This window comes from Acomys minous, assembly GCF_964271855.1.
Source record: "Acomys minous genome assembly, chromosome: 13".
Taxonomy (NCBI): domain Eukaryota; kingdom Metazoa; phylum Chordata; class Mammalia; order Rodentia; family Muridae; genus Acomys; species Acomys minous.
Window position 1 is genome coordinate 10045569 of NC_140495.1, and position 24173 is coordinate 10069741.

Here is a 24173-nt window from a genome sequence, read left to right on the forward strand (position 1 = left end):
CACCTACCTCTGCCTCCCAGTAACAAGGTGCCTGCCCCTTGGGCACCAGACGACTCAACTTGGCCATTGTATGCTGACAACAGGGCCTTACCCACAGCAACAGTGCCATAAGCCTGGTGCAAGGAGATGTAAATATGACATCAGAACCTTTGGATCCAACAGAACAATCTACACTCATGAGATGACAAGTCCAGATAACATGGTAGCTGTTTGTTTGTTTGTTTGAAGACAGGGTTTCTCTATGTAGCCCTGGCTGTCCTGGACTCACTCTGTAGACCAGGCTGGCTTCAAACTTCCAGAGATCCATCTGCCTTTGCCTCCCAAGTTGGGATTAAAGGCGTGCACCACCATGTCTGGCTTACATGACAGCTTTTTAAAGCAGATTTCAGAAAAATGTTACAGTCAGAGATTATTAAAACACTGTAAAACCAACAGAAAGTCAATGTCTGGGGACAGATACAGTATATAGAATTGTTTGGAAAATTAAAATGAAAATTCAGTGAATTAAAGCAGAGTGGAGGACAGCTTGCTCTTGGCAAGTGACAAGCAGCTGAAGATAACAAAGAACAAGAGGGGTGGCTTAGGGACTTAGGGAGCTGGAAAAAAGATGCTGTGGCCTTTACGATACCACAACTAGAGCTAAAAAATCCTAAGTTAGTAAAATGTTCCTGTAGGTTGAAGGGGATCAAACCTCGGCATCATCATCATCCATCTTGCAGCCACCAAAGGCAGTTCCTTATAGGAAACCTGGGGCAGAACCAGCCTTAGCAAAGGCCCAGAATTCTCAGCTCAGAATCCTGTGTGGTGGGAATTCCCTCCCACACCCCCCCCCCCCCCCCCCCCGCCAGAGGAAGTGTCGGGAGACCATGGACATGTGGGAACCCTTGTGAGCTGCTGGTGAGAATGTATAATGATCCTTCTTCCACACAATGCAATATACTGGACCCTCAGACTGTTAGGCTGCAATCCATAGTCCAGTGATGTTGCTGCTCGTGTATATTTCAAAACAAAACAAAAGCCACAAGCCAACTTGAAAGGATGTAAGAGATAGATACACACATTCAAATCCAGTGTTGGTCCACAGCAGCCAAGGGGAAATGACCCAAATGCCCATCAGTAGGTAAACACACTACGATGCCCACACACAGGGAAGCCCTGGCACATGCTTTAGATGTCTGAGCTGGAGGACCCAACAGTAAGTGAAGTAAGCCAGTCCCCCCAAAGACAATGTCGTCTTCTGTAGGTGTTTCTACTTCTGAGACACCCAGTCAGAGTTGCATGTATAGAAGGTAGCACAGTGGTTACCAGAGGCTGAGGGTAGGGAATGTGTCCTGCAGTGAGTGCCCTGTGAAAGGTCCTGGAGCCCCAGTAAGCAATAACCTCAACTACCGAAATTACAGGCTTTCAGCTTAAGATGACAACAGAAAAGATTACATGTGAGCACTGAAGAGCAGCCTTCTAGATAACTACAGCTAAGGAGGAAGACTTGAGAGTAAAAGGGGAAGGCTGGCTGAATGAAAATAAAAACACAACATATCACAATGTGTAGGTTGTAACTAAGCACTCTGCAAACTCCAGTACCAATGCTTGCATTTGAGAATAGTCGTAATGATTTAATCTTTCAACTCCAAGAAGCCACTAAAAAGCAAGTAAAGTCCAAATTAAAAGGACATAACCTGGTAGAGATCAGAGAAATGGAAAACAAAAGCACACGGCAGTATCTTAGCAACACCGCTGCTGCTTTGGAAACAGGCTGTTAGTATCAGGAGCAAATGGGGCTATCACCAGGTCTATCCAGGCTGAGTGTCCCTTATGTAAAATGTTGGGACAGAGGAGTTTGGGCTTCCAGATGGTCTCATTATAAATACTTATAGTGTGAATATTAAGTACTTGTGACTAGGTCCATAATCTAAACACAAATTCACCTAATGCCTCGCATGCGTCTTTCGCAGTTGCTACTGCACTGTGTTCTCACTGTGCCCTGCCTCACTTAGGGTTAGCTGTGGATTGCCTACCTGTGGTACTGTTGATACTCAGAAATTTTTAGATTTTGAAGAATTTCAAATGTTCACATTATGGGTGCTAAACCTGTATGAGGAACAACTACATAAATGTGTCAACATAGGTAAAATAGACAAATAACTCACCTGATGTAAAATAACCCAAAAACCCTAAGGAAATTTACCCTAATCTCTAAATCCCCCCAAATGTACAGGAATAAACTGATTTTCTATAGAGTTCTTCCTAACTTTTGAAAGAACAGGATTCTATCCTGATGAATTTTCTGAGAAGTGTAACATTGTATTCCCAGTGAAGGAAGTGTGTTTGCTGCCAGGCTTGACAACCCATGTTCAATTCCTGTGAGCCAAATGGCAGCAGAAAAGCAACAAGTTGTCCTCTGACCTCCACATGTCTGCTGTGGCATTAGCAAGTAACGAGAGAGGAGGGAGGGATTGGCTTCCATGGCCAGCACTCCCCTGTGATCCAGCTCCCACTCCCTCTCCATACAGGGACAGCCTCTATTTCCTGCTAAACTCTGCTCCTGACATTCTCCTCCAGAGGCCTGGGCCTCAAAGTACACTGCCCTTAACTACTTGGACCCCCAAATCAGGGTAAACCTGTCAATCACTCTCAGGCACGCTGTTCCTTTTTCTCCCTGAAGAACTTTTATGTTGGTGTGCATTTCCTATTTTCACAGTGAGGAAATTGTTCAGTTTGAAATTTCAAGTAAACTTGGTTGGTAAATTCACCCTAGTTACCTTTATTACCACTTCCAAGAGATCAGTGATGCATGACTAAGGTCAGGGTATCAACACACAGCTGTAACTGAGTTGTGGCCATTTGCACTTTCTAATGTGTGTATTGTGTCTGTGTTAGGGTAAGTGTACATGATGGCAGGTGCATTGGATCCTCCTGTAGCTGGAGACAGCTGTGAGCCACCTTACATGGGATCTGGGAACCAAACTTTGGTCCTCTGGAAGAACGGGATGTGCTTTTAAAACTACTGAGCCACCTCTCTAACCCTGTGCATTTTAAACAAACACGGACAGTACATGTACTGGCTTTACTGGTGAAGCCTGTACTCAAAAAACTGTTCAAGGGAATAAACTCTGAAATATCCTTCTGAAACTTACTTCCTTTTTTCTGGTTAGAAAGTTAGCTGCCGTGGCCTGAATGCAGCAAACCCCAGACTGTTTCTTAGAGTGAGGGATTAAAGAACGGCAGCTGTCTCCAGCCCGTCAGGCCTCTAGTCACTCATGAATGAATGGGAAGGTGGACAGTACCGCACAGCCAGCAGCTACTGTGGGCACCTCAGGAGCCAGCACCCCACCCCAAGCTTTGTTAGCTGCAGCAGGAACAGGTCTTGTGAAGGACCATCTTTCTCCCTCCCCAGAGCTTGTCCCACTGTGAGCTCATCACAGATGAAGGAATCCTACACCTGAGCAGCAGTACCTGTGGACACGAGCGGCTGAGGGTCCTGGAGCTGGACAACTGCCTTCTTGTCACAGACGCTGCCCTGGAGCATCTGGAGAACTGCCGGGGCTTGGAGCGCCTGGAGTTGTATGATTGCCAGCAGGTCACCCGTGCAGGCATCAAGCGCATGCGGGTAGGTGTGAGTCCTTCCTCAGCAACTGAAGGATACCCAGAAATCAGCATCCAGGCTGGTGAGAGGGCAAGGCAGGTAGTGGTGCTTGCTGCCACGCCTGTCTACTTGAGTTCCAGTCCAAGAACATAGTACAAAGTAGAATAGAGCCAACTCCCAAATGTTTTCTGATCTCAACATACATGTGGCATGCACTTGACAGCAAAAAGCCATCCACTTCTCTAGTCTGGTGTGTTTATGCAAACTGCTCTGACTACACAGGTGCTACCTTGGGCTTCTTCAGACATCTGCTGTTAGAGGTGGAGGTCCTGTAGTCTGATGATTGGCACCTTCTCAAGCTTCTACCCAAGGAAAGCAACGGAAGGTTATTAAGTGTAGGAGCCATTAGCAAATAGATGATCATACTCCTGGAGAGAAATGTTTTTATTTGTCTTTATAAAATGCTGATTTGGAGGTGGAGGTAGAGGGACCTAGCAGGAGCAGTTCTAGTTTACAGCATTCTGCCTGCCTAATACCAAGGTGGAGTCAACTTTATTTTTATTTATTTAATTTTTGGAGTCAACTTTAAATGGACTAGGGGTGAAAGGTTATATAAGAGTCCTAATACCAGGGCAGACTACTCCCCCCTTTCCATCTCCTTCCAGGCTCAACTTCCTCATGTCAAAGTCCATGCCTACTTCGCTCCAGTCACCCCCCCACCAGCAGTGGCAGGAAGTGGACATCGACTGTGCAGATGTTGTGTTATACTCTGACAGCAGCCGCTTAGGCCAGGGGTCCCACCCTCCACGTTAGACCAGTCTGACTGCTCCACCTTCACCCAATCTTGATTCTCCATGGGGAAAGCATTACAGGTAAAAGACTTCAGCACAGACTGCAGAAACTGGTGATACCATTCACCTTAACCTTGCTGGGATGCAAGCAAATCAAGGCCTGGGTCAGTCCTATGTGGCAAGGGTGGTGTGATGCAGCCCATCCGAGGTAGGTACCTAACGAGGCCCACACACCCTTACATGGCTTTGTCAGCATCCTACACACAGACCTTCAGTGTTAGCACAACATGAGCAGAGCAAAAGAGCCTCCTGTTGGTTTTCTGCCTGATCCTTCAGCCAGTGGCCTACTGTAATTCATAGCAATTGCTACTGATTTCAGGACCTGTCCACATTGAAGACTTAATAGCACCTTTATCAATGTGACTGACTATATACGGCAAACTCAGAATGGCTGGTAGTTTCATGTGTAGAAATGTGTGTGAAAGGCATGTTAACAAATTTCCATAAGACACCAAAGAAACGAGGACTCTAAGCTGGGTGGGGCAGGATCTTTACCTTTCTGTTTGTGTCAACTTGTCATACCCAACTCTAGGGACCAAAAATTTAAAAAAGCAACCCACTTTGCATCGATCCACTGGAGATTACAAGCTCAGCCATATGCTACAGCATATAGTGCATTTTTGTTAAAGGAAAAAAGCCAATTATGTTCACACTTCTCAAAAATTTAGGAGGACCTTGAAGAAATCCAGTTATTTATAATATAATCAAGTAAAAATAATGAATGAATGCATGTAGAACGGATGGTTTTTCCCAAATTTACTCTGAATTTTTAGAAATCATACCAGAACTATTTTAAAGCTTTACATATGAAAAAGTCAAATGAGTAAAGTGTTGGCACACCTTTGAAACTACTCATAAAGTAAAAGTGAATAAAGCATTACAGTGCTCACTAGACTTAGTCAGAGGCTTTATTCCCGTGACACAAAGGAGGCAGAGCCACCTTCCAAGCACAGGCATTTCTGTGTCACTGGAACTAGGGTAGGATGACCTGTCTTTCACCATGGCTGCTGCTTGGTTGGTGCCGTCGACACTGCCTTCAATGCTAATGGATTAATGGTAGCTGAACCTTCCTTTGCTATCATTCCCAAACCCAAACTGCAAAAAGAGTTCTTTTTCTGTGTCTCTGTGGACAGTGTTGTAGCATCTGTACAGATACCCTGCCTCAGCTGCACTCTAGGATGGAGAGCAGATACACACATCCTAGAAACTCACCAGAATCCCTGCAAGCGTCAGCTGGATTGCAGGACTGCCTCCTGGGCTGCTGCAGTATTCCTTGAAGGCTGCATGGCCATCACACAGCTATGTAAATAACTGTAACTATGTGTGTGTGTGTGGGGGGGGGGTGACGGAAGCAGCTCACAACATCTATATAACTATACTACTGTGTGTGGTGGTGGTGATGGAAGAAGCTCACAAGAGCTATGTAATAACTGTACCAGTGTGTGTGTGTGTGTGTGTGTTTGGGGGAAATGATGGAAGAAGCTCACAACAGCTATACAACTGTACCTGTGTGTGTGTGTGTGTAGAATGATAGAAGAAGCTCACAACAACTATGTAAATAACTGCACCACCTTGCTCCGGTGATTCATGAAACCTGTTTTTCTGAGCTAGAGTGCAACCTATCACAGATGTTGGTTGGACTTGACATTGAGTGACCACGATTTCAAAGCCTAGAAAAACCTCTTGTAAAAGCCTAATTTGTCTACTCCAAGTATACGGCAGTTCCTGTCATTACTTGCCTTGAGTTGTAGCACCTCTGTGGAAATCAGTGGCAAAAAAAAGAGGGGGTGAACCTCTTACAGCACGTCATCTAGGGTGTGCTCAGGCCACACTCAGAAAAGCCATTAGCTCCTTGACACTAGTACAACTTAGATTTTAAATGAGTGACACGTTTACAAAACAATCAGAAAACATTTATTTCACTGAACTGTACATCCTATTAACCAAAGTAGCAAACTGCTGGGGTCGTGGGTTATGTACAGTTTCACTTCATGCTGCTCAGAACAATTTCAAGTCTGAGGAGCCTGCAAGTACTTTCACCCCACTTCTAAAACCTGATAAGGAATCCAAAATAGCACACAGCATTAAATGACATTTATTGTTCCATAAATCATGAGATCCAAAGAAAGCTAAATAGACAAGCAAAACTCTTAAAACAATTAGGAGATAAATTCACTTCTTTCCCAATAAGTGACTGGTACAGAAAGCATGTGGTCATACAGAAGCGAAGGGAAGGGCTGATGGGAAAGCTCCCCTCCTAAAGGGCCTGCAGAGCTACAGCACTGCCAAAAACCCAAGATGAAAATATTGAGACAGACTTTGTGGCAAAGAATTAACCCCCGGTATGAATAAAACAAGACATTAAAGCCTTCACCCACTGAAGTAGTTTGTCTTCTGGAAGAGATTCCGCTTAAAAGTGAATCATTCTTACCCACCTGGACAACAAGGGTCAGACAAGCCCATTCACAGCCAGCAACGGAGCAAATGGCCAGAGATGCTACATCATTAAAAATGCAAGTTTTTAAAAACTCAGATATGCCACAGACCTCATGAGAGGTCGAGAGTGATGAGAGGTGATGGCAGTGGAGGAAGAGAAAAGCCAGAGTTCCTTTCAGAGCGGTGTGTAAGCACGTGTGATTCCGTAAAGAGGCACACCTGTTAGAGACAAAGCAGCAAAAATGCAGAGTATCTTAAAAGCCCCTAATTATCAGAGTGCATAATCATGATTGTATGTGAGGGGAGAAAAGGAGGGTTATGGTACATTTTAGTGTCTTGTTAGGACATCTAGTGTTTCCATGGGTAATTATGTCTCATTCAAAAAAAAAAAATCCCTTTAACACCAAGTCAGAAGCTATCAACAATAACACTTTGTTTCCCTGTTATATCACCAAGTTCTAATGTCTTGGAAAGGGCTTTAAAACATGTTTAAGAACAGAGCTCGACTGCCAGGTGGGCGGTGGCAGTGTCCCACACCTTTAATCCCAGCACTCAGGAGGCAGAGGCAGGAGGATCTCTGAATTCAAGGCCAGCCTGGTCTACAGTGCATTCCAGAAGAGCCAGAGCTACACAGAGAAACCCTGTCTCAAAAGACCAAAAAACCAAACCAAATAAAAACAATAAGAGTGTGCACTTGGAGTCCCAGCTATTGGGGGGATGGGGAACTGGGGGAGATGAGAAAAGGAAAGCACATGAGTTTAAAAGGCAAAAAGGTTTCAAAAGGTGAAATCCAGAAACTAAAATGCTAAAAATGGAAGCAAAAGCCAAACGACCAAGTCTCTGTACCTATTAGGGTTTACACTGACCTCTCTCAAGGGACTGCTGAAAGTACAGTTGCTCATCATCTCTGCTTGGCTCTTCCCTGGTCTGGCATGATCCCCTCTGATGCACACCTTCAGACACGATCGCTTCTGAAAAGGTGCTCACCTCACCCTCTTACCTGACCAATACTGCCTTGCCAGCGCAATGCAGCTCCCCAGAGGCACACCCTATCTCCTCCCCAGGTCAGCATAAGGTTCAGGCAACAAAAGCCAAACTAGCACAGAAAGGTAAATGCCCACGGTTAAGTTTTTACATTCATTTCAAACCGTATACAGTGTAAAAAGCCAGCAGAGACTGTTTCTGGGAACTCTGTCTGCTGGCCCCTGCTAGGGAAGCGAGCACTCGTGCCCACACCATGGCTGTGAGCTAGTTGCATGTCGCCTGACATGCTCGCTCTCATGAGGATGCTGGGCTGTGGCAGTGACAATAAGGAGACTTGTCTCTCCTACAGCTCATTAGGAAGGTCATCTTGTGTTTTCAATATGAAACATTTCACAGTAAAATCCAATCCCAAGACTTCTTGGATTCAGTCTTCACACACTTTTAAGCATGACTTTATTTGGTACTGAATAAGAGTTCAGTTTGTAATAAGGTATCACTTCAAAATTATGTGAATACCATCATTATTTTCAGCTGGAAAAAAAAAAGGAAAAGTTAACTAAGCTTAGAAAAAAATACAGTATTAAAGATGAAAACGTACAGTCTGCTTTAGAGGCTACGGCTTGATAAAACGCTGACTGCAGTGCTTTAGCTCTTCCCTCAGACACTGCTCAGGGAGCCTAGCCCTACACCATCACTTGCCGGCTTTACAGGGCAAGGGCTGAACAGCGCAGATGTGCCTGTATGCTAGGGCAAAAATAGGCCAAAGCAGCATGTGAGGGCAGATCGGAGAAAGCCTTGTCCCAAGCATGCAGGCAGCCCACAGGTTCTGCTATAGACCTCCATCTTTTTGCTGGAAAACTGAACCCTCAGAGATAAAGCAAAAGTTTGCCTAAATGGCTCCAGAAAATCTTAAGACACAGTGAAGGTACTCATAAAGACAGAAATAAAGATTTTCATGTGGATGAAGTCTCACAAACAGGAAACTAAGACTGGAGAGAAATCCTGTGAGAGCTAATGCTGCCAAAACCCACTAGTTCCATAATATACAAGTACTTGATTAAACATGAGTTTCTGATTTTTTTGGAATTTGGCAAAGGTAAAGTTATTCTATTTTGAAATTAAAGCTGTTTCTGCATGAAAAAGCAGTAAGCCAATCCCCTGTTGCCACAGATGTGCAGGTAAAGGATGCTGCAGTTGTCTACATAAGGCATCACCCCAGAACTTCAGGTAGCTTCAGGCACATATCCCAATCAGGTACAAAGCAAAATTGTACTTTCAAGCCCTGTGGACAGCTCCTTTCCAGAGTCATTGCCAGGTGACTCAAGATCTCTTCCTCTTCTGGGGGATGGGACTAGTATAACTGATCTTAACCCATGTTCTGCCTTCCCTAACACCACACTCCTTGTAGTCACTTGGAACTCACTTGACCTGGCCTGGACCTCTTCCCACACTGGCTCCCTAGTTAGCTCTGTACAACCTGCTCAGCTCTCAGTCACTACTGACATTTAAAATTTTCTAAATAGTGCCTCAAACTCAAGGCACCTCAGAATGGTACAATTAGCTGCCTGCTTGACATGCGAAGTTGACTCTGGCAGTCACAACAACTGCCCCATCAAACGGGGAGCTCAACTGGCCCTGTCCACATGTCCATGCACTCCCTTTGCCTCTGGCCTACATGGACTCCCTCCAGTTTTGTCATCTTGTAATCTGTCTCCACAGTTGGAGTAGAAGAAAAACTCCAATCCCATTATTCCTTTGTTTAAGCCACTTCACTGACCTTCCAACCCATCAGAGATAAGATCTGAAGACCACCATCACCAGCCATTACTGCATGCCAGGCCTGCCGCCCTCCCTGACCTCATGCAGCTCTGCTCGTCCTCACCCTGCATATAGCAGCTTCATGGCCGCCTTCCAGGCCTCGCAGAAGCCAAGGGCATTCTTCTGCAGTTTCATTCTGCTCTGGGCCAGCCCTGTGGCCACACCTCCTCAGAAGACCTTCTATAATGCTCCATGCTTACCCCATCTCCACAAGCTCCACACTTTCTTATTCCTTCATGGCATCTAACACAGGTCAATTTCTGTGCCTGTGTCCAATTCTGACTTTGTTTTCCTATGACAGTAGGATTCCCTGAACCCATTTCATTCAACCTCTAGCAGAGTACTTACTGTCTTGGACAAAATGCTCAGCAAACACTGGCTGAATGGACTCTGTGTTTGTTTCTAGTCATTTAGAAAAACCAACCCTTTCTATATTTGCTCACTAATTTCTATTACGAACACTAAAAATACTGTTCATCCATAGCAAAGATATCTGTTTCAAGAATATGCACATACACAGAAGAACTGCAAATCAGGAGCAAAGCGTCCTTCATGATCACAACACACCAAGGCACACATACATGAAAAGTACCTTTTACTGTGGAGAATAAAAAACAACTCTCGTCTTGAAAGTTCTGAACCATCTAGAAGGATAAAGCAGATGTGTAAGTGTAATTAAGATCCATCAGTCCTAACTGACCAAAAGTTATTTATATTTGTACTTAAATGTCTACAACATACTCTATGCATCTTTCTTACACAAATAAGGATCCAAATAGTTCCTGATGGCGGTATGAGATAGTAAAAAAGTTTACACGTGTCATCCATGAGCCTGAGGAACATGCTGTGGCAGGTCCTGTGGCTGACACACAGTCAGCTTATGCAGGCTGCCCCCTACTGTCACTGCTTGTCTGTGAACACAGCTGGAGCAGGGGTAGGATGCGCTGCTACTATTCCATGCTTTTAGAGTGCTGCTCTTCAGGAATGTACAAAGGAAGATGCTACCTAATGCCTCACCCCGAGAAAGGACCGAAGTCGGCCTCAAACCCTAGATCCCAGGAAGGAGCTGAGGTCACAAAGATGAGGGGACGCTTAGCTCACTTTCTCCAACTGTGTTCCTTCTGCTACTAGGATGTTATAATCCCTGGCTATAGGTTCTTAGCCATTCTGATCTCAACTCTTTAAAAATGAGCATTAGTAGTTGGAAAAGAGGTCAGCAGCATCCCCAGGAGTGCCAGGGTGACAGAAGAGTGACTACTAACGGCTTGACTTACCTGGTCACTGACAAGAATGTGGATGCCAGTGGGGCCCTGTCTGTAAACCTGGTTAATTTGGTGGAAAGGAATATTAAACACCGAGGCGAGTTTTCGAGCAACTTCTGAGGCAACCATTTCTTCCAAGTAGATTGCATGATAAACTGAAAAAAAGAAAAATGGCATTTTAACAATAATGTTTGATCTGGTTTTTACTTGATCTACACAGTACATCTTTTTAAAGTGGAAAAGAAAATTCAAACTTATAAATAGGGACAAGGTACTATTTCTTTGCCCCCTTAAAATTCTCTACCCACCTACTTGAAGTATAAGAACACACTGTTTATGCTCACGTATAATAAATACTAACCCTGTATAAAGTCATGTGACTATATTTTTCTGCACCAAAGTCTCATATCCTGAGGAATAAGAGCATCAGGGAGCAGAGCAATCAGGGTAATGGAAGTTTACAGCGACTGGAGCAAAGGATGAAAATGTATGTACATGGCCTAAAGTGTCACGCTGCAGACACAATGGGAGGAGTTTGCTGTATAAAGTATACCACAAGCAAGCTGTTAAAAAGCAAAACAACGCAGTCTTTCTTTCTTTCTTTTTTTTTTTTTTTTTTTTTGAGGCAGGGTTTCTTTGTGTAGCCCTGGCTGTCCTTGAACTCACAGAGATCTACCTGCCTCTGCCTCCCAAGTACTGGGATTAAAAGTGTATACCACTACCTCCTAGCTCACCAATGTGTTTCTAATGATGCATAAGAAGAAATCTAAAAAGAGTCTGAACCAGTAATCCTCCAAATGAAGATTTAAGAGTAAAAATCATCTGTGTTACTTCCTCTATACACACAAAATGAGAAGAAATAGAGACAACATCCTATGAAAAGTAGGATACAGAAAGTGAAGTCTCTTCTTTAGGGAACACCCCAGCTCTGGTTCAGCATTCACTGTCTTGTATTTCTTTCTATGCCTTGAACTCAGCATGAATCTGTGTTGAGTGTCACTCAAGTAAGTACTGCTCAACCACTGACTCAAGCCAGGCGTGGGTCTGCAATAGGGAACCTGAAAAGTCGCCTTTGCAAATGAGCAGCTATGCCTACAGGAACATTCACCAACTACACACTTGGAGCAGCTTAGAATAAAAGCTCAAAACTAAAGGTAACTCTGAAAGATTACCATATCAATGTTTGGGGACCAGTTCCTGCCCTCTGGCTCTTTTAATAAAGTGGAAGTGACTTTCTCGTTGTAGGAACAGGATAGAAGCTATTGTTTTCATGCCATCATGACTGCTTTGGGGCTGTGACAGTAGAGTTCAGTGCAGAAAAGCACTGATGGTTGAAGTGTTACTACTTGGCCTTAAGCTCACTAAACGTGAATGGTCACGGATAAAGGTCTCCATGTCTTCACCTATTCCCCCACAATACTCATCTCGTAGGACACGCATTCCCTAACACTATACTTAAAAATGTGAGTGCTACGTATGGTGGGGTGATATTGAGAGCTCCTTTAAGAATTTGTGGCCTTGGTCTTAAATGCCACAGTTCATGCTTGGGGTTTTAATTACACTGATGGAAAAGTCCACAGTTGTGGTTACTGCTCTTCCACTTACTTAAAAGAAATCTAAGCCATGCAGTGTTTTTCAGAGCTGCACCTAATATCAGGGTAAGTCACTGCCTCTCTGAATTCTGTAACTGTTTCCCTGAAGCTGAATGTCACTATCATTCTGTTTCAAAAAGAGAAGACAGGCCATGACTACCACTGTCCAAGTGAGAGCAAGGTGTTGTGCTGCACAGCGCTGGAGGAAGAAGCAGGAGAATAGCAGCTCTGACACCAGCTTAGACTACCCAGGAAGACTTGTTCCCACCTCTCCCTTTCCCAAAATTTTTATAATCAAAGAAGGGAAGGAAGAGGAGACAGGAAAGGCCAGCCTGCTTCATATTGTCCAACTCAGATAAATCTGCAGGGCGAAGAAGCCCTCCTTAGTCAGAAGGCACAGCCTGTGCTAACATTGATCAAAGACACAGCACCCACCTTCCTGCCTGCATGGAACACAACAGATGCTCACCCCAGGTGGGTCTACACTGGGGGAAGACTGCTATACAGACCCACCTTTGCTCATATGTCAAATTCGGGACCCCCCCACCCCACCCCCACCCAATCTAGTCAATGAAATGGAGGAAGAAAGAAAAACCCTCTTGCTTTCCCAGCAAGCGGACAATGAGACATTCATCCAGAAGGCCTCAGCATGTTCAAGTGACTGTGTGGTTTTCTGGGTATGTCTGACACAGAAGCCATATAAAAAGATCTACAGCATGCATAGCTGAGAACAAAGGAAGGTTCTAGTTCCCTCCTTTCCCCAGGACTTGTCCCTGCTGCTGCTGCTGCTGCTGTCAACTCTGTAGCAGGAACTCTGCAATCCTACAGCAGTTCTCCAACTCATGTCTGACACCCTTAGGAAGGACAGGGGAAGGGACGTGCCCTCAATACCCACCGCAGGGTGTCCCACTGCCATTTTCACCTCCACTGCCTGCAGCTTGTGGCTGCCCTTGCAGCACAGTGCTACTCGGCTGCTCCTGGCAGACATAGATGGTTAAGCGGGGCCTAACCGACCTGTAATCAGAAGATGCCATCAATGAGACTACAAGAGCAAGCTGCCTCAGCACATGTACAATCAACAACTACAGGAATCTACAGTCTATTTTTCCTTATGAGAACTTTACAGTGTTGTTTCATTATGCAAAATAATTTTCTAATAAAAATATAAAAACCACACACCTCACACCAACTATAACAGGTCCAGACTCTAAACCATTGAGATGGTCTGTCAGATGCTGGTAAATTTAAGTTTCAAGATTGATTAAGCAATTTGCAATCAGTAAGGCTCGAGCTCACTAAACTCTCAGCACACAAGTCTAGAGACAGCAATGGCAGGCAATGGGTCTCAAAGCCAGCACGGTCACAATTCTAGCACTCTAACTGACAATTACAAGTTCACATTTAACAACTGCTTAACAATAATCATGACCTTGAAAACCATAGATTCTGTAGAGCTCACCTAAATTAGAAGTTTTGTTTTCTTGGCAACAAACCCAGTCGTCTTCAAGAAATGAGTCCTGCCCATGTGCATTGCTACCAGTCTTAGTCTACCTCTGCCCTCATCAGTGCCTGCCCTGAAGGTGTACACAAAACAGTCTTCTCGTGAGCACGATGCTGCCGAAGCTTGGTGGCGCACACAGGCACACGCCAACCTAGCGTGGAAACACATTCTGCCCGCCAAATCCCCCACACAGAGAAGGTCCCATTCTCAGGTCACGCAGAACAGCCTATAGTATTTTTTACCTTGACTTCAGAGCATTATAGAGCCGAATTCCATCGGCTGCACCACAAATCTGAACTAAATCCTCCTTTGTCAGCTTTAATAAGTCGGCACCTGGAAAATAAGAGAGATCCTCCAATAAGCAGGAAAGGGAAGAATACAGCAGGCTGCTTCACATGGTTCTGTACTTCTAAGCAGCAACAGGGGTCCTGGATTACACACACCCATAAGAAACAGAAATACATATCTGTCCTTCAGAGAAACAAGTGCTATGGTTAACAAGGCGCCAGAAGCCGATATAGCATCGATCATGGCCAGAAGACCTGTCTGTTCCCAATATAAGACTCCTGTACTGCCTTTCTTTCCTTGTTGCTGGGCTGTGGCTAACCATGTTTCTGACTCCACTCTGACCTGAGCACCCCAGCCTCTCCCCACTTCCCTGCTGCTGCTTTTCTTTTTTTTTCTTTCTTTCTTTCTTTCTTTTTTTTTGGAATATAAATGGAATTTTAGCATCTGGGGAATTTGCTCAAAGTCACCAGTGAGTTGGAAGCAAAGTGGAAACTGGGTCTCATTACACCACCATGTGCAGTCTCAAGCTAGACACTGTTATAGCTCCATCTGCACAGCCAGTTCTAAGTATAGTAGAAAATCACCCTGTTCTTTCAGATCTCTTCTGTAAGTACTTGGTATCTAGGATTTGCCTTAAAAGCAACAAGCCCAGCTGGGCGTAGTATCACACGCCTTTAATCCCAGCACTTGGGAGGCAGAGGCATCACTGTGAGTTCCCACTCAGGTCTACAAATCGAGTCCAGAACAGCCAAGGCTACACAGAGAAACTCTGTCTCGAAAACAAAAAACAAAAGCAACAACAAGGCCAGTATGTGGTATGTGTACGAGAGAAGTAGATACATGACTACACAAGCACTGGGTAACAGTGAAGTTGGGGTGGTCATAGTAAGTTCTTCACGTACTCAATAAGCATTACATTTGGACATGTCCACAAAAATCTTGGTTTTATTCTTTTTTTAAAATATTTTTTCAAGATTTATTTATTTATTATGTATACAGTACTTGCCTGCATGACAGAAAAGAGCATTATTTTAATTTCATCCAAGACCCATACTTCAAGAATCCTGGCTTTTTGAGACAGGTTTCTCTGTGCAGCTCTGGCTGTCCTAGACTCGCTTTGTAGACCAGGCTGGCCTCGAACTCACAGCGACCCACCTGGGATTACAGATGTGTGCCACCATGCCTGGCCATACTTCCAAAATGCCAGGTATGACTTCATACAATAGATATCAACTCCCAGCTGGGCGGTGGTGGCGCACGCCTTTAATCTCAGCACGCAGGAGGCAGAGGCAGGCAGATCACTGGGAGTTCAAGGCCAGCTGGGTCTACAAAGTGAGTGCAGGACAGCTAACACTACACAAAGAAACCCTGTATCAAAAAAAACAAAAACAAAAACAAAAAACAAAAAACAAAAAATCAACTCCCATATGTAGCAAGATAATGGTGTTGTCCGTTCCCCTCCCCCGACAAAGGGTCAAATGGGACAGCCTGACAGAGTTCCAGCTTGTCAAAGGAATAGAGACCAGAGAAGCCTAACTCATGAGATGTGAGCCTATATGGAGTCACTCTTAGAATAAAACAGAGAAAGAGATTCTCTATCTACTGAGATTATTATACATAGCTCTGAAGCAGGGATCTCAGTTGTGACATCTGTAACCCATGAAGAAAAAGGGACAGACAGATAGCTTATCACAGCTCTCCACATGTGGCTGACTGCCTAAGAGACCTCACTGTCCTTGCTATTCTCAAAGTGTTGTGGCTCAGGTGATATGCCAAAGAGCAGCCCTGTATGAATCTCCAGAGGAAGGCCCTGGGTTAGAGAAAAAGCAGAATACCAAGCCTTGCGATCACTGCACACATGGAAAAAAATATTACAGCTCCACAGAACTGGCTCGTAATAACAGGCAGGGTTTCCAGCTGTCAGAGGCTGTTCTAAGGGCTGTGCTTTTCATCCACTTGTCCAACAAGGGCTCATGACATCCCTCTCCCATATTGAATTCTGTAACTTCTAGGCTTTCACATATTAAAGGCTTTATTTAATCATATAAAAATGTGGATCCCAGCTAGCAAATTATTTCCATGTGATAGTTCAAGAGCTACACAAGGAATAACTACCTAATGTACAAACAATATAAGAAACATCATAGAAACTCTGTTTGTAAAGCCAGGCTTTCCTTCAGCTGGGTATGTGCACACATATCTGTCCTCTTAGACGGTTTCAACAGCTCCATACACAGGGAAAAGGAATGCTAGCTGCCACATTCATGTGGGCCACATTTCTCTGAATGTTTCATCAGAACACATTAGCAAATGTACTTTGGGAAAAGGTACAAGGGCCAGGGATATTTTGAAGACCTGAGGCAGTGCTGTTTGACACCTAAAGTCCCACCAGAACACTCCCTTAGCTCCGTGTACAGAAAAACAGCAGGCTATCTATGACACCTATACCTGAGCAAAGCCACACAAATGGGATACTACTCTACGTGAGAAGGCTCAAGCCACAGGACAGAGAGAAGCCTTGTGGGACCTGATATAAGGCAGAAGAAGAAAAGGCCAGATTCAAAGGGTCATATACTATAGGGTTTCATTTAACATTCTCAGAATGTCCAGGCCTTGTGGCGCACGCCTTTAATTCCAGCACTCTGGAGGCAGAGGCAGGCGGATCTTTGTGAGTTTGAGGCCAGCCTGTTCTACAAAGTGAGTCCAGGACAGCCAAGACTACACAGAGAAACCCTGTCTCAAAAAAACCACAAACAAAATCCACCACCACCAACAACAAAACATTCTCAGAATGACCAAACCATAGGCAGGACAGTTCAATGTGTGTGGGCAAGGGGTGTGTGGGGGGTGGGGGTGGGGGAGTGACTTTACAAAGGAACAGAAGGACAGAGAGCACCTATGCAAACAGACATCATACACCTGTATCTTCACTGCAGTGGTGGCTGCACAGCTATACTCACGTCTCGGTGACAGGTCTATATACTGAGGGTACTAGTGCTGACTTCTGGCTGTGATACTCTACGCTGTGAGAAACTGAGAGACTATATGCTGGATCATCTCCCAATTGTCTTTACAGCTTATCATTAAGCAAAATATTATCTCAAAATAAGTTAGAACTGGGGCTAGAGAGATGGCTTACCAGCAGTTAAGAGCACTTGCTGCTCTTGTAGAAGAGCTGAACTCGGGTCGTAGAAGCCATGTTGGGGAACTCATAACCACTCCCTACAGCCTCAGAGGACCTGACACTGAGGGCTGCTGAGGGCACCTGCACACATGTGCATATACCCAGATACAGCCATACACTTACATACCTAATGGTAAAGTAATAAAAATAAACAGAGCAAAAATACCACATAGCACTAAATACATCTACAGTGAGTGAACTAGAAAAATGTTAATTTCCTGGTTTGGAAGGAATTTAACAGACGTCACAACTGAGGAAAACTAGGAGAAGATACATTTTTTCTTGTTTGTAATATATTTATCTAAAATCATTTAAAAAGTTTCAAAAATTCTTAGTTAATAAAAACAACAAAAACAAATAAAATACTCTCATGCATACACACATACATACATACCTGAAAAATTAGAGAACAGTCTTGTGTAAGAAGAAAATCTATTTTTGAGCAGCCACTGCTGTGTTTCCTGGGTTGTAGCTGAAGGCTGAATTTGCTATGAATGAAAAAAAAAGGGAGGGGGGAGCATAGATAAAACTATTCAAACTTGAAAAAACAAACAAAAAACAGAACCCAAGTCACTGGCACATCATGAAGAAAAAAAAATTTGTGTGTGGGGGGGGTTATAGAATGTAGAATGTAGTTTTATTTTATGTTGCTCTGCTGTTACATAGGGCATAACATTTTCACAAGGCTTTTTTGGGACTACAGTCAATGATTAGCAAACACACAATATAATGGTCCAACTCTCTAAAGAACAATCACTGGACAAACTGGACACCCTCTCACATGTGCACATATCTGCATGGAAAAGTACTAAAGTTTAGACTTGGGCTTGTGTACTTTATTTCCCCTTCCTAATGTATTAAGAAAGGACATGCATTTTAATTTGCCCAAAGCAATGCTCTTATTCTGGCAGCAACAGGCTACTTCTATTACAAGGTAAAGTGAATACCAGAACCACGAAGGCAGGAGGTGTAAGTGAATTTTAATTGGGAAGGACGTTGTCAACTTAAACAGCAGCAAATGAAGAATGCATAAGGAAGCTCCCTGTTGTCACTGACAGATGTAACCTCCAGAACATGTGACATAGGAGATGTTTCAATCTGTGACCCCAATCCCGGATGCATTGAGTGCTTTCCCATTCAATCTAACACTTCTGGATTCCTACTGAAAAGGCATATGTAGTAAGAGCACGGAAAAGTTGCTTCGGAAAGGAAAATCCCAAAGAAGGGTCAGAGCGGGAATGTAGAAATCAAGAAGTTATTATTACAATCACTTTAAATTGTAATGCACTACATTTCCGTATCGTCACAGTAATACAAAACACAGCCACTTGCAGAACTGGTTCAGATTACTTAAATACCAACTGTGCTGTCAGTCCTCTGCACAAGTGTCTGGAAGTTACTGGTGTTTATATGAAATGAAGCTATTGATACTTTTCTACAGCAGTAACTGCACACTGAGACAACACAAATCAAGGGATGGAGTTTTCTCAAAGCTGCAGTGTGAAAAGACTATGAACAGTTGATCCCAGACACACGAACGGGCTTCCTTACAAGAGAAAATCCAAGTGGAATAAGGGATGGAGATGTAAAAAGGTTTTCCTGAGGGGAAGGAGGAAGGTGCCCTGGATGCCTTTAGTTTTTGGCCCTCTCTGCTGCATCACATCATGAAGAATGTTTATGCAAAACTAAAAAGGCTTTAAAATGTGAAGTCAGAACACAATCTGACGGTGGAGCACCTCACATAACTTGGCTAGAATCTTTAAAATGTAAGACCCTAGCAGGTATTTCACAGGTTTAGAGAATGATACTTACTTCCCCAGGCGCCTGTGCAACTCCATCTCCCTGGTGATTTGGGGATGAAGAATTGCTAGAGAAAGGAAAAGGAAGGAATGGTTTTTAACTTTTTTTTTCTTTTAAGTTAAGAAACTAAAGGCTATTGCATAGGCAATTTGAAATCGGATGGAATAGGACAACACTGTGGAAAGAGCTATGTGAGCTTGCAACAAGAATGCAACACAGTAGGGAAAGTATGAGGATGTGACAGACATAGCAACAGCATCACCATGTGTGAGTAGTCACTGGAAAGTGTGCCCTCTGTATGAGTGCCAGGAAAATGAGGAAGGTATGCATTTGTTTTAGTTAGGAAAATATGTGAAATTAATAAGATAAACAGCTAAAAATAACCACAAAACATTCTAAGAAAATTATAAGCTATAAGAAACAGTGATCTAGCCAGGTGTGGTGGTGCACGCCCCTAATTCCAACACTCGGGAGGCAGAGGCAGGTGGATCGCTGTGAGTTCAAGGCCAGCCTGGTCTACAAAGCGAGTCCAGGACAGCCAAGGCTACACAAGAGACCCTGTCTCGAAAAACCAAACCAAACCAAACCAAACCAACAACAAAATATCAGTGATCTAGGTAAATATATAAATCTTCCTTGTTAATTAATATATCCACCCATGAGTAATGAGGACACAAAACAAACACATGCCACCATCTTTGTGAGCCTAATGTATAAAGAAAACTGCAAATGACTGCACAGAAAACATGCACCTTCCCCATTCCTGAGCAGAGTTCCTTTCTCACCAGCTCCTTGCCTCCTAGGCCTTCCATTACTCTCCATTCACCAGAACTTAAGCCCGTTTGTCTGGTCATATATATCTCTTAGCACATGGGACCATACTGGGAACACAGTGGGCTCCCAGGAAACTTCTGGACAATTAAGGTATACAATTTGAAGCTTTAAGATCCCAGCCACCTGCTAACATATGCAGACAGGAAACACAAGAGACTTCTTGTGTGTTACACACTGGCTCTCTGGTCCCTCTGGTTCATGAGAATGTGTCTACTTATAGACACTGGCTCCTAGCTAGTTCTTCCATCTCCACAGAGAGAAAGCAGAATTTTCTAATTTTTCTTACCTGATCCTGTCAACAAAAGACTATACATTACACACAGAACTTTCCCCTGCCATCTCAAGCTTTCATAATTTTTTTCTGCCCCGTAAGAAACTTCCTAGAAGCAGGAACTTCTGAACTATTGTCCTCCAGCAGGGCTGCAGGAGCCAAAGGCTGATAGAGGCCTTGGACCTAGGCAGCTCCCATCTGAATTCCCTGGACTCCCAGCTGCAAAAGCCAGATACCATATTCAACAAAATCCAGAGGTCCCAATTTGAAAGCTATATAGTCTTTAGAAAACAGAAGGTCTTTCCTTTAATCTTAAATATACAACTAAAACTACATTTGTGAAACCAAAAAAAGAGAGAAAGAAGCTGGGCGTGGTGATGTACACATTTAATCCAAACACTCAGAGAGGCAAAGACAGTTCAATCACTCTGAGTTTGAGGACAGCCTGGTCTACAAAGTGAGTCCAGGGCAGCCAGAGCTACACAAAGAAACTGTTTGGGGGGTGGGGATGGGAGTGAGGGTGGGGGTGGTAGGGGGCGTGCATGGGACACAAAAACAAAAACAAACAAAAAACCCCTACATCTCTAGAAAGGGTAAGAAACAGTATATTGATCTGTCATGTGGCAAACACAAAGCCCACTGTGCTTTGTAATCGATGAAATCTTAATAATATATTCCTACCAGAGCCTCACACTAATCACTCACCCTGTGTCCATAACTGAACTCAGCTAAGGCATTCTTAAATCTCTCAAAGACAATTCCTTGGCTATCTTTAAAACTCCTCTTTCTTTTTTTCAGATAGGGTCTTGTCATATAGCCACCAGACTGACCTCAAACTCATAAATTTCCTGTTTCAGTCTCTGATGAAACTGCCCCTCTACCTCCTTTCTACAGTTACCATAGCTGTCAAAGTGTGAGAGACAGGACTAGGTGCACAAAGACTGTCAGGTGAAGACTGTCCTATGACCTAAACATAGGCTATTTTCCAACACCTGAGACAAACACACAGAAATGAGGCCGCATGGATAGGGACTTGCAGGAGCAACAGTTAGGTGCAAGCACACGGCCACACAAACCAGGTACCTGTCTGGGACACTGCACGTGCTCTGTTGTGTGGCGGTGAAAGTGGGTGCTGGGGAAGGGCTGTTATTCACATAGGCTGTAGGGGTGTCAGGCCATGGAGAACACTAAGGATAGAAACAGAAATAAGTTAATGACATGCTCTTTAAGTGTGTGGAAGAAGCACTTTTGTAATCCGGTCTCTAACTAACCCAATACGCACTTATAAAGCACCAGATGCATGGTACCTACAGACATGTGTCAAATTCACCCTGTGCAGCAAAAGACACACTTTTAGCTTAAAGATGACCTGAGTGATGATAACAGCAACATTTATAAAGACATTTGCTTTCTAAAAGCTTCTACACATTCGAGCACGCATGTGCACACGTACATGTTCGTTCATTCTCTCTCTCTCTCTCTCTCTCTCTCTCTCTCTCTCTCTCTCTCTCTCTGTCTCTCCCCCCCCCCCCCACCCAGTATCTTCTGTCAGATGCTCCAGCAGACACAGCTCAAGGTTTCAAAACAGCAGACAAGAAGGGATTCACAAGCAACATCTGACGTCACACAATGCTCTGGGTGTAGCTAGTTCCTATTTACTGTTCTCTGTGCCTGCCAGTGCAGCCTCATCAGTACTCATCAGTACCCACCTTGATATAAATAAGATTTACTGAACAGGCTACCATACTGAACAGGAAAGCATATCAATTATGTGTATGCTGCCAGGTATGTGTATGTGTTCTGAATGGGATATGGTGAACTGAGTATCTCTCAACCTTAGGCAAAGTTCTGACAAGAGACAGAGCAGATACAGAAACACATTACAGTTAGCAAATCTGGTAAGTGAAGGCTCGGGGCATGCTAAGCAGGCTACAGTAATCAAGAAGAAACCATCCCTGCTGAGCTTCACAAAGGTCTACCTAACACCCAGGATTCTTTCTACAGGTATTCTGCTAAGGGTGTCAGTTTCAAGAGCTCCCCTTTATAAGCAGCCTGCTCTCATTTGAGAAAAGAAAGGCATCACATCTAACCTCAGCACTGGGGCTCAGGACTCCACATCCAACCAAATGACAATAGGCTAGCCACTCCTGAAACATATGATTCTAATGACTTCAAAAGTTTTTCACTAAGCAATGTGGCTTTCACTTCTTACTCTATTGTACTCAGGAGGACCTATGGTCACCTGGCAGATACTAAATCATCTACAAAGATCACTGCTGTATCTGTAGAGGACTCACAACGAATGCCAAATCTTGAATGATATTGACAAATGTTATCTAAACAAAATTTCTCAGACCCATTTTTTTAAAAAAAAAAAAATCTAAGCTGGACATGGTGACACATCTATTATCTTAGCACTCAAGATGTTCCAGGCCAGCCTAGCCTAGTCTTAAAAAAATTGTATCTGGGAGATGGAGAGATGGCTCGGCAGTTAAGAACACTGGCTGATCTTCTAGAGGTCCTGAGTTTAAGTCCCAGCACCCACACGGTGGCTCATAACCATCTATAATGGGATGTGATGTCCTCTTCTGGCATGCAGGGGTACATGCAGATAGAGCACTCATACATAAAATATGTTAATACTTAAAAATTATGTCTGGCCCAGCACTCAGGAGGCAGAGGCAGATGATCAATGTTTGTTTGAGGCCAGCCTGGTCTACAAAGAGAGTTTCAGGACAGCCAAGGCTCTTACACAGAGAAGCCCTGTCTCTAAAAACAAAAACAAAAACAAAACAACAACAACAACAAAATGTCTGTCATGTCTCTATGCAATTTGTATAATTGTTTTAATAAACTTGTCCTAATGAATTTTTCTTTTTAAAAATACATTTGTGTGGGCATGCGTGCATATGTGCATGACATGCCATATATGTGGAGGTCAGAGGACACTTTGGGGAGTCTGTTCTCTCCTTCCACCACTGGAGTCTTAGAGATCAAACTCAGGCTGCTGGGCTTGGACCAATATTTAATTCTTACCCAAGCTTAATCTATAGTCCTAAGAAATTTTAAAAATTAAATTTCAAGTCAGGTTTCAAGCACATGTCTGTAACAGGCTTGGGAGGAGAATCAGAAATTTAAGGCCAACCTCAGCTACATGAAACCCTAACTAAAAAACAAAACAAAAATTAAAGCAACACAGCTTTCTTCCCAATTTACAAGAATCTATTGTATCCGGGAGTGGTGGTCACTTATAACTGTAATCCCGAATTCAGGAGCCCAATCAAGGAAAACTACCATGAGTTCAAGGCCAGCCAGGGCTATAGAGTAAGAATAAAAATCCCAACAATTTTATTGTAAGGAACTGGGGTTATTGGGCTCAAGAGATGCTCAGTAGTGAAGAGCACGTGTTCTTACCAAGAATCTGGGATATGTTCTCAGCACCTACATGGTGGCTTACAACAATCTGTAATTCCAGTTCCAGAGGATCCGATGCCCTCTTCTGGCCTCCTGGGCACTGCACACATGTGGTGCACAGACATGCAGGTAGGCAAAAATGCTCATACATATAAAATAAAAATAAGTAAACCTTTAAAACAATTGAAGTTATCATGAAAAGACTTGCAGGCATAAAGGAATATATCACATTAAGGCAACATTTAAAAGGAACAGAATACAATGGTGAGACCAAGAGAAGAGAGCAGAGTAAAATTCTGTATTAAACAAAAGGAATTTGAAATGTCTATGATACTTGAATCCTGTAGGCCTTTTC

The 24173-nt window shown here is 43.6% G+C and overlaps 2 protein-coding genes and 1 long non-coding RNA gene across 9 annotated transcripts in view; 1 reads left to right on the forward strand and 2 right to left on the reverse strand.

The window, feature by feature from the left end:
• The window catches only part of FBXL2 (F-box and leucine rich repeat protein 2), a 51965-nt gene extending 44676 nt beyond the window's left edge, over positions 1–7289 (forward strand). Inside the window, exons 14-16 of one of the 2 annotated variants that reach the window (XR_014774004.1) lie at positions 3395–3607; positions 4249–4455; positions 5568–7289. Coding sequence is in view for 1 of the 2 variants with exons in the window: in XM_084754804.1 (XP_084610930.1) it covers positions 3395–3607; positions 4249–4356 (321 nt within the window). In the remaining variant the exon portion in view is untranslated. Of the gene's footprint in view, positions 1–3394; positions 3608–4248; positions 5327–5567 lie in introns of those variants that run through there. The other variant, XM_084754804.1, reaches the window with a different exon arrangement.
• Positions 6514–24173, reverse strand: part of UBP1 (upstream binding protein 1) — a gene marked incomplete at its 5' end in the record, with an annotated part of 47999 nt that continues 30339 nt past the window's right edge. For 4 of the 6 annotated variants that reach the window (XM_084754803.1, XM_084754802.1, XM_084754800.1 and 1 more), the window contains 8 exons: positions 6514–8385; positions 10265–10316; positions 10947–11089; positions 13422–13540; positions 14270–14360; positions 17894–17987; positions 19312–19366; positions 21488–21591. In XM_084754803.1, coding sequence (XP_084610929.1) covers positions 8348–8385; positions 10265–10316; positions 10947–11089; positions 13422–13540; positions 14270–14360; positions 17894–17987; positions 19312–19366; positions 21488–21591 — 696 coding nt within the window. In that variant the 3' untranslated portion in view covers positions 6514–8347. The other 2 variants (XR_014774003.1, XM_084754801.1) reach the window with 2 other exon arrangements.
• LOC311582077 lies at positions 14723–17886 on the reverse strand. Its single transcript, XR_014774005.1, has 2 exons — positions 15550–17886; positions 14723–15159 (listed from the first exon to the last, which is right to left on the reverse strand). It is a non-coding gene; the product is annotated as an uncharacterized lncRNA (long non-coding RNA).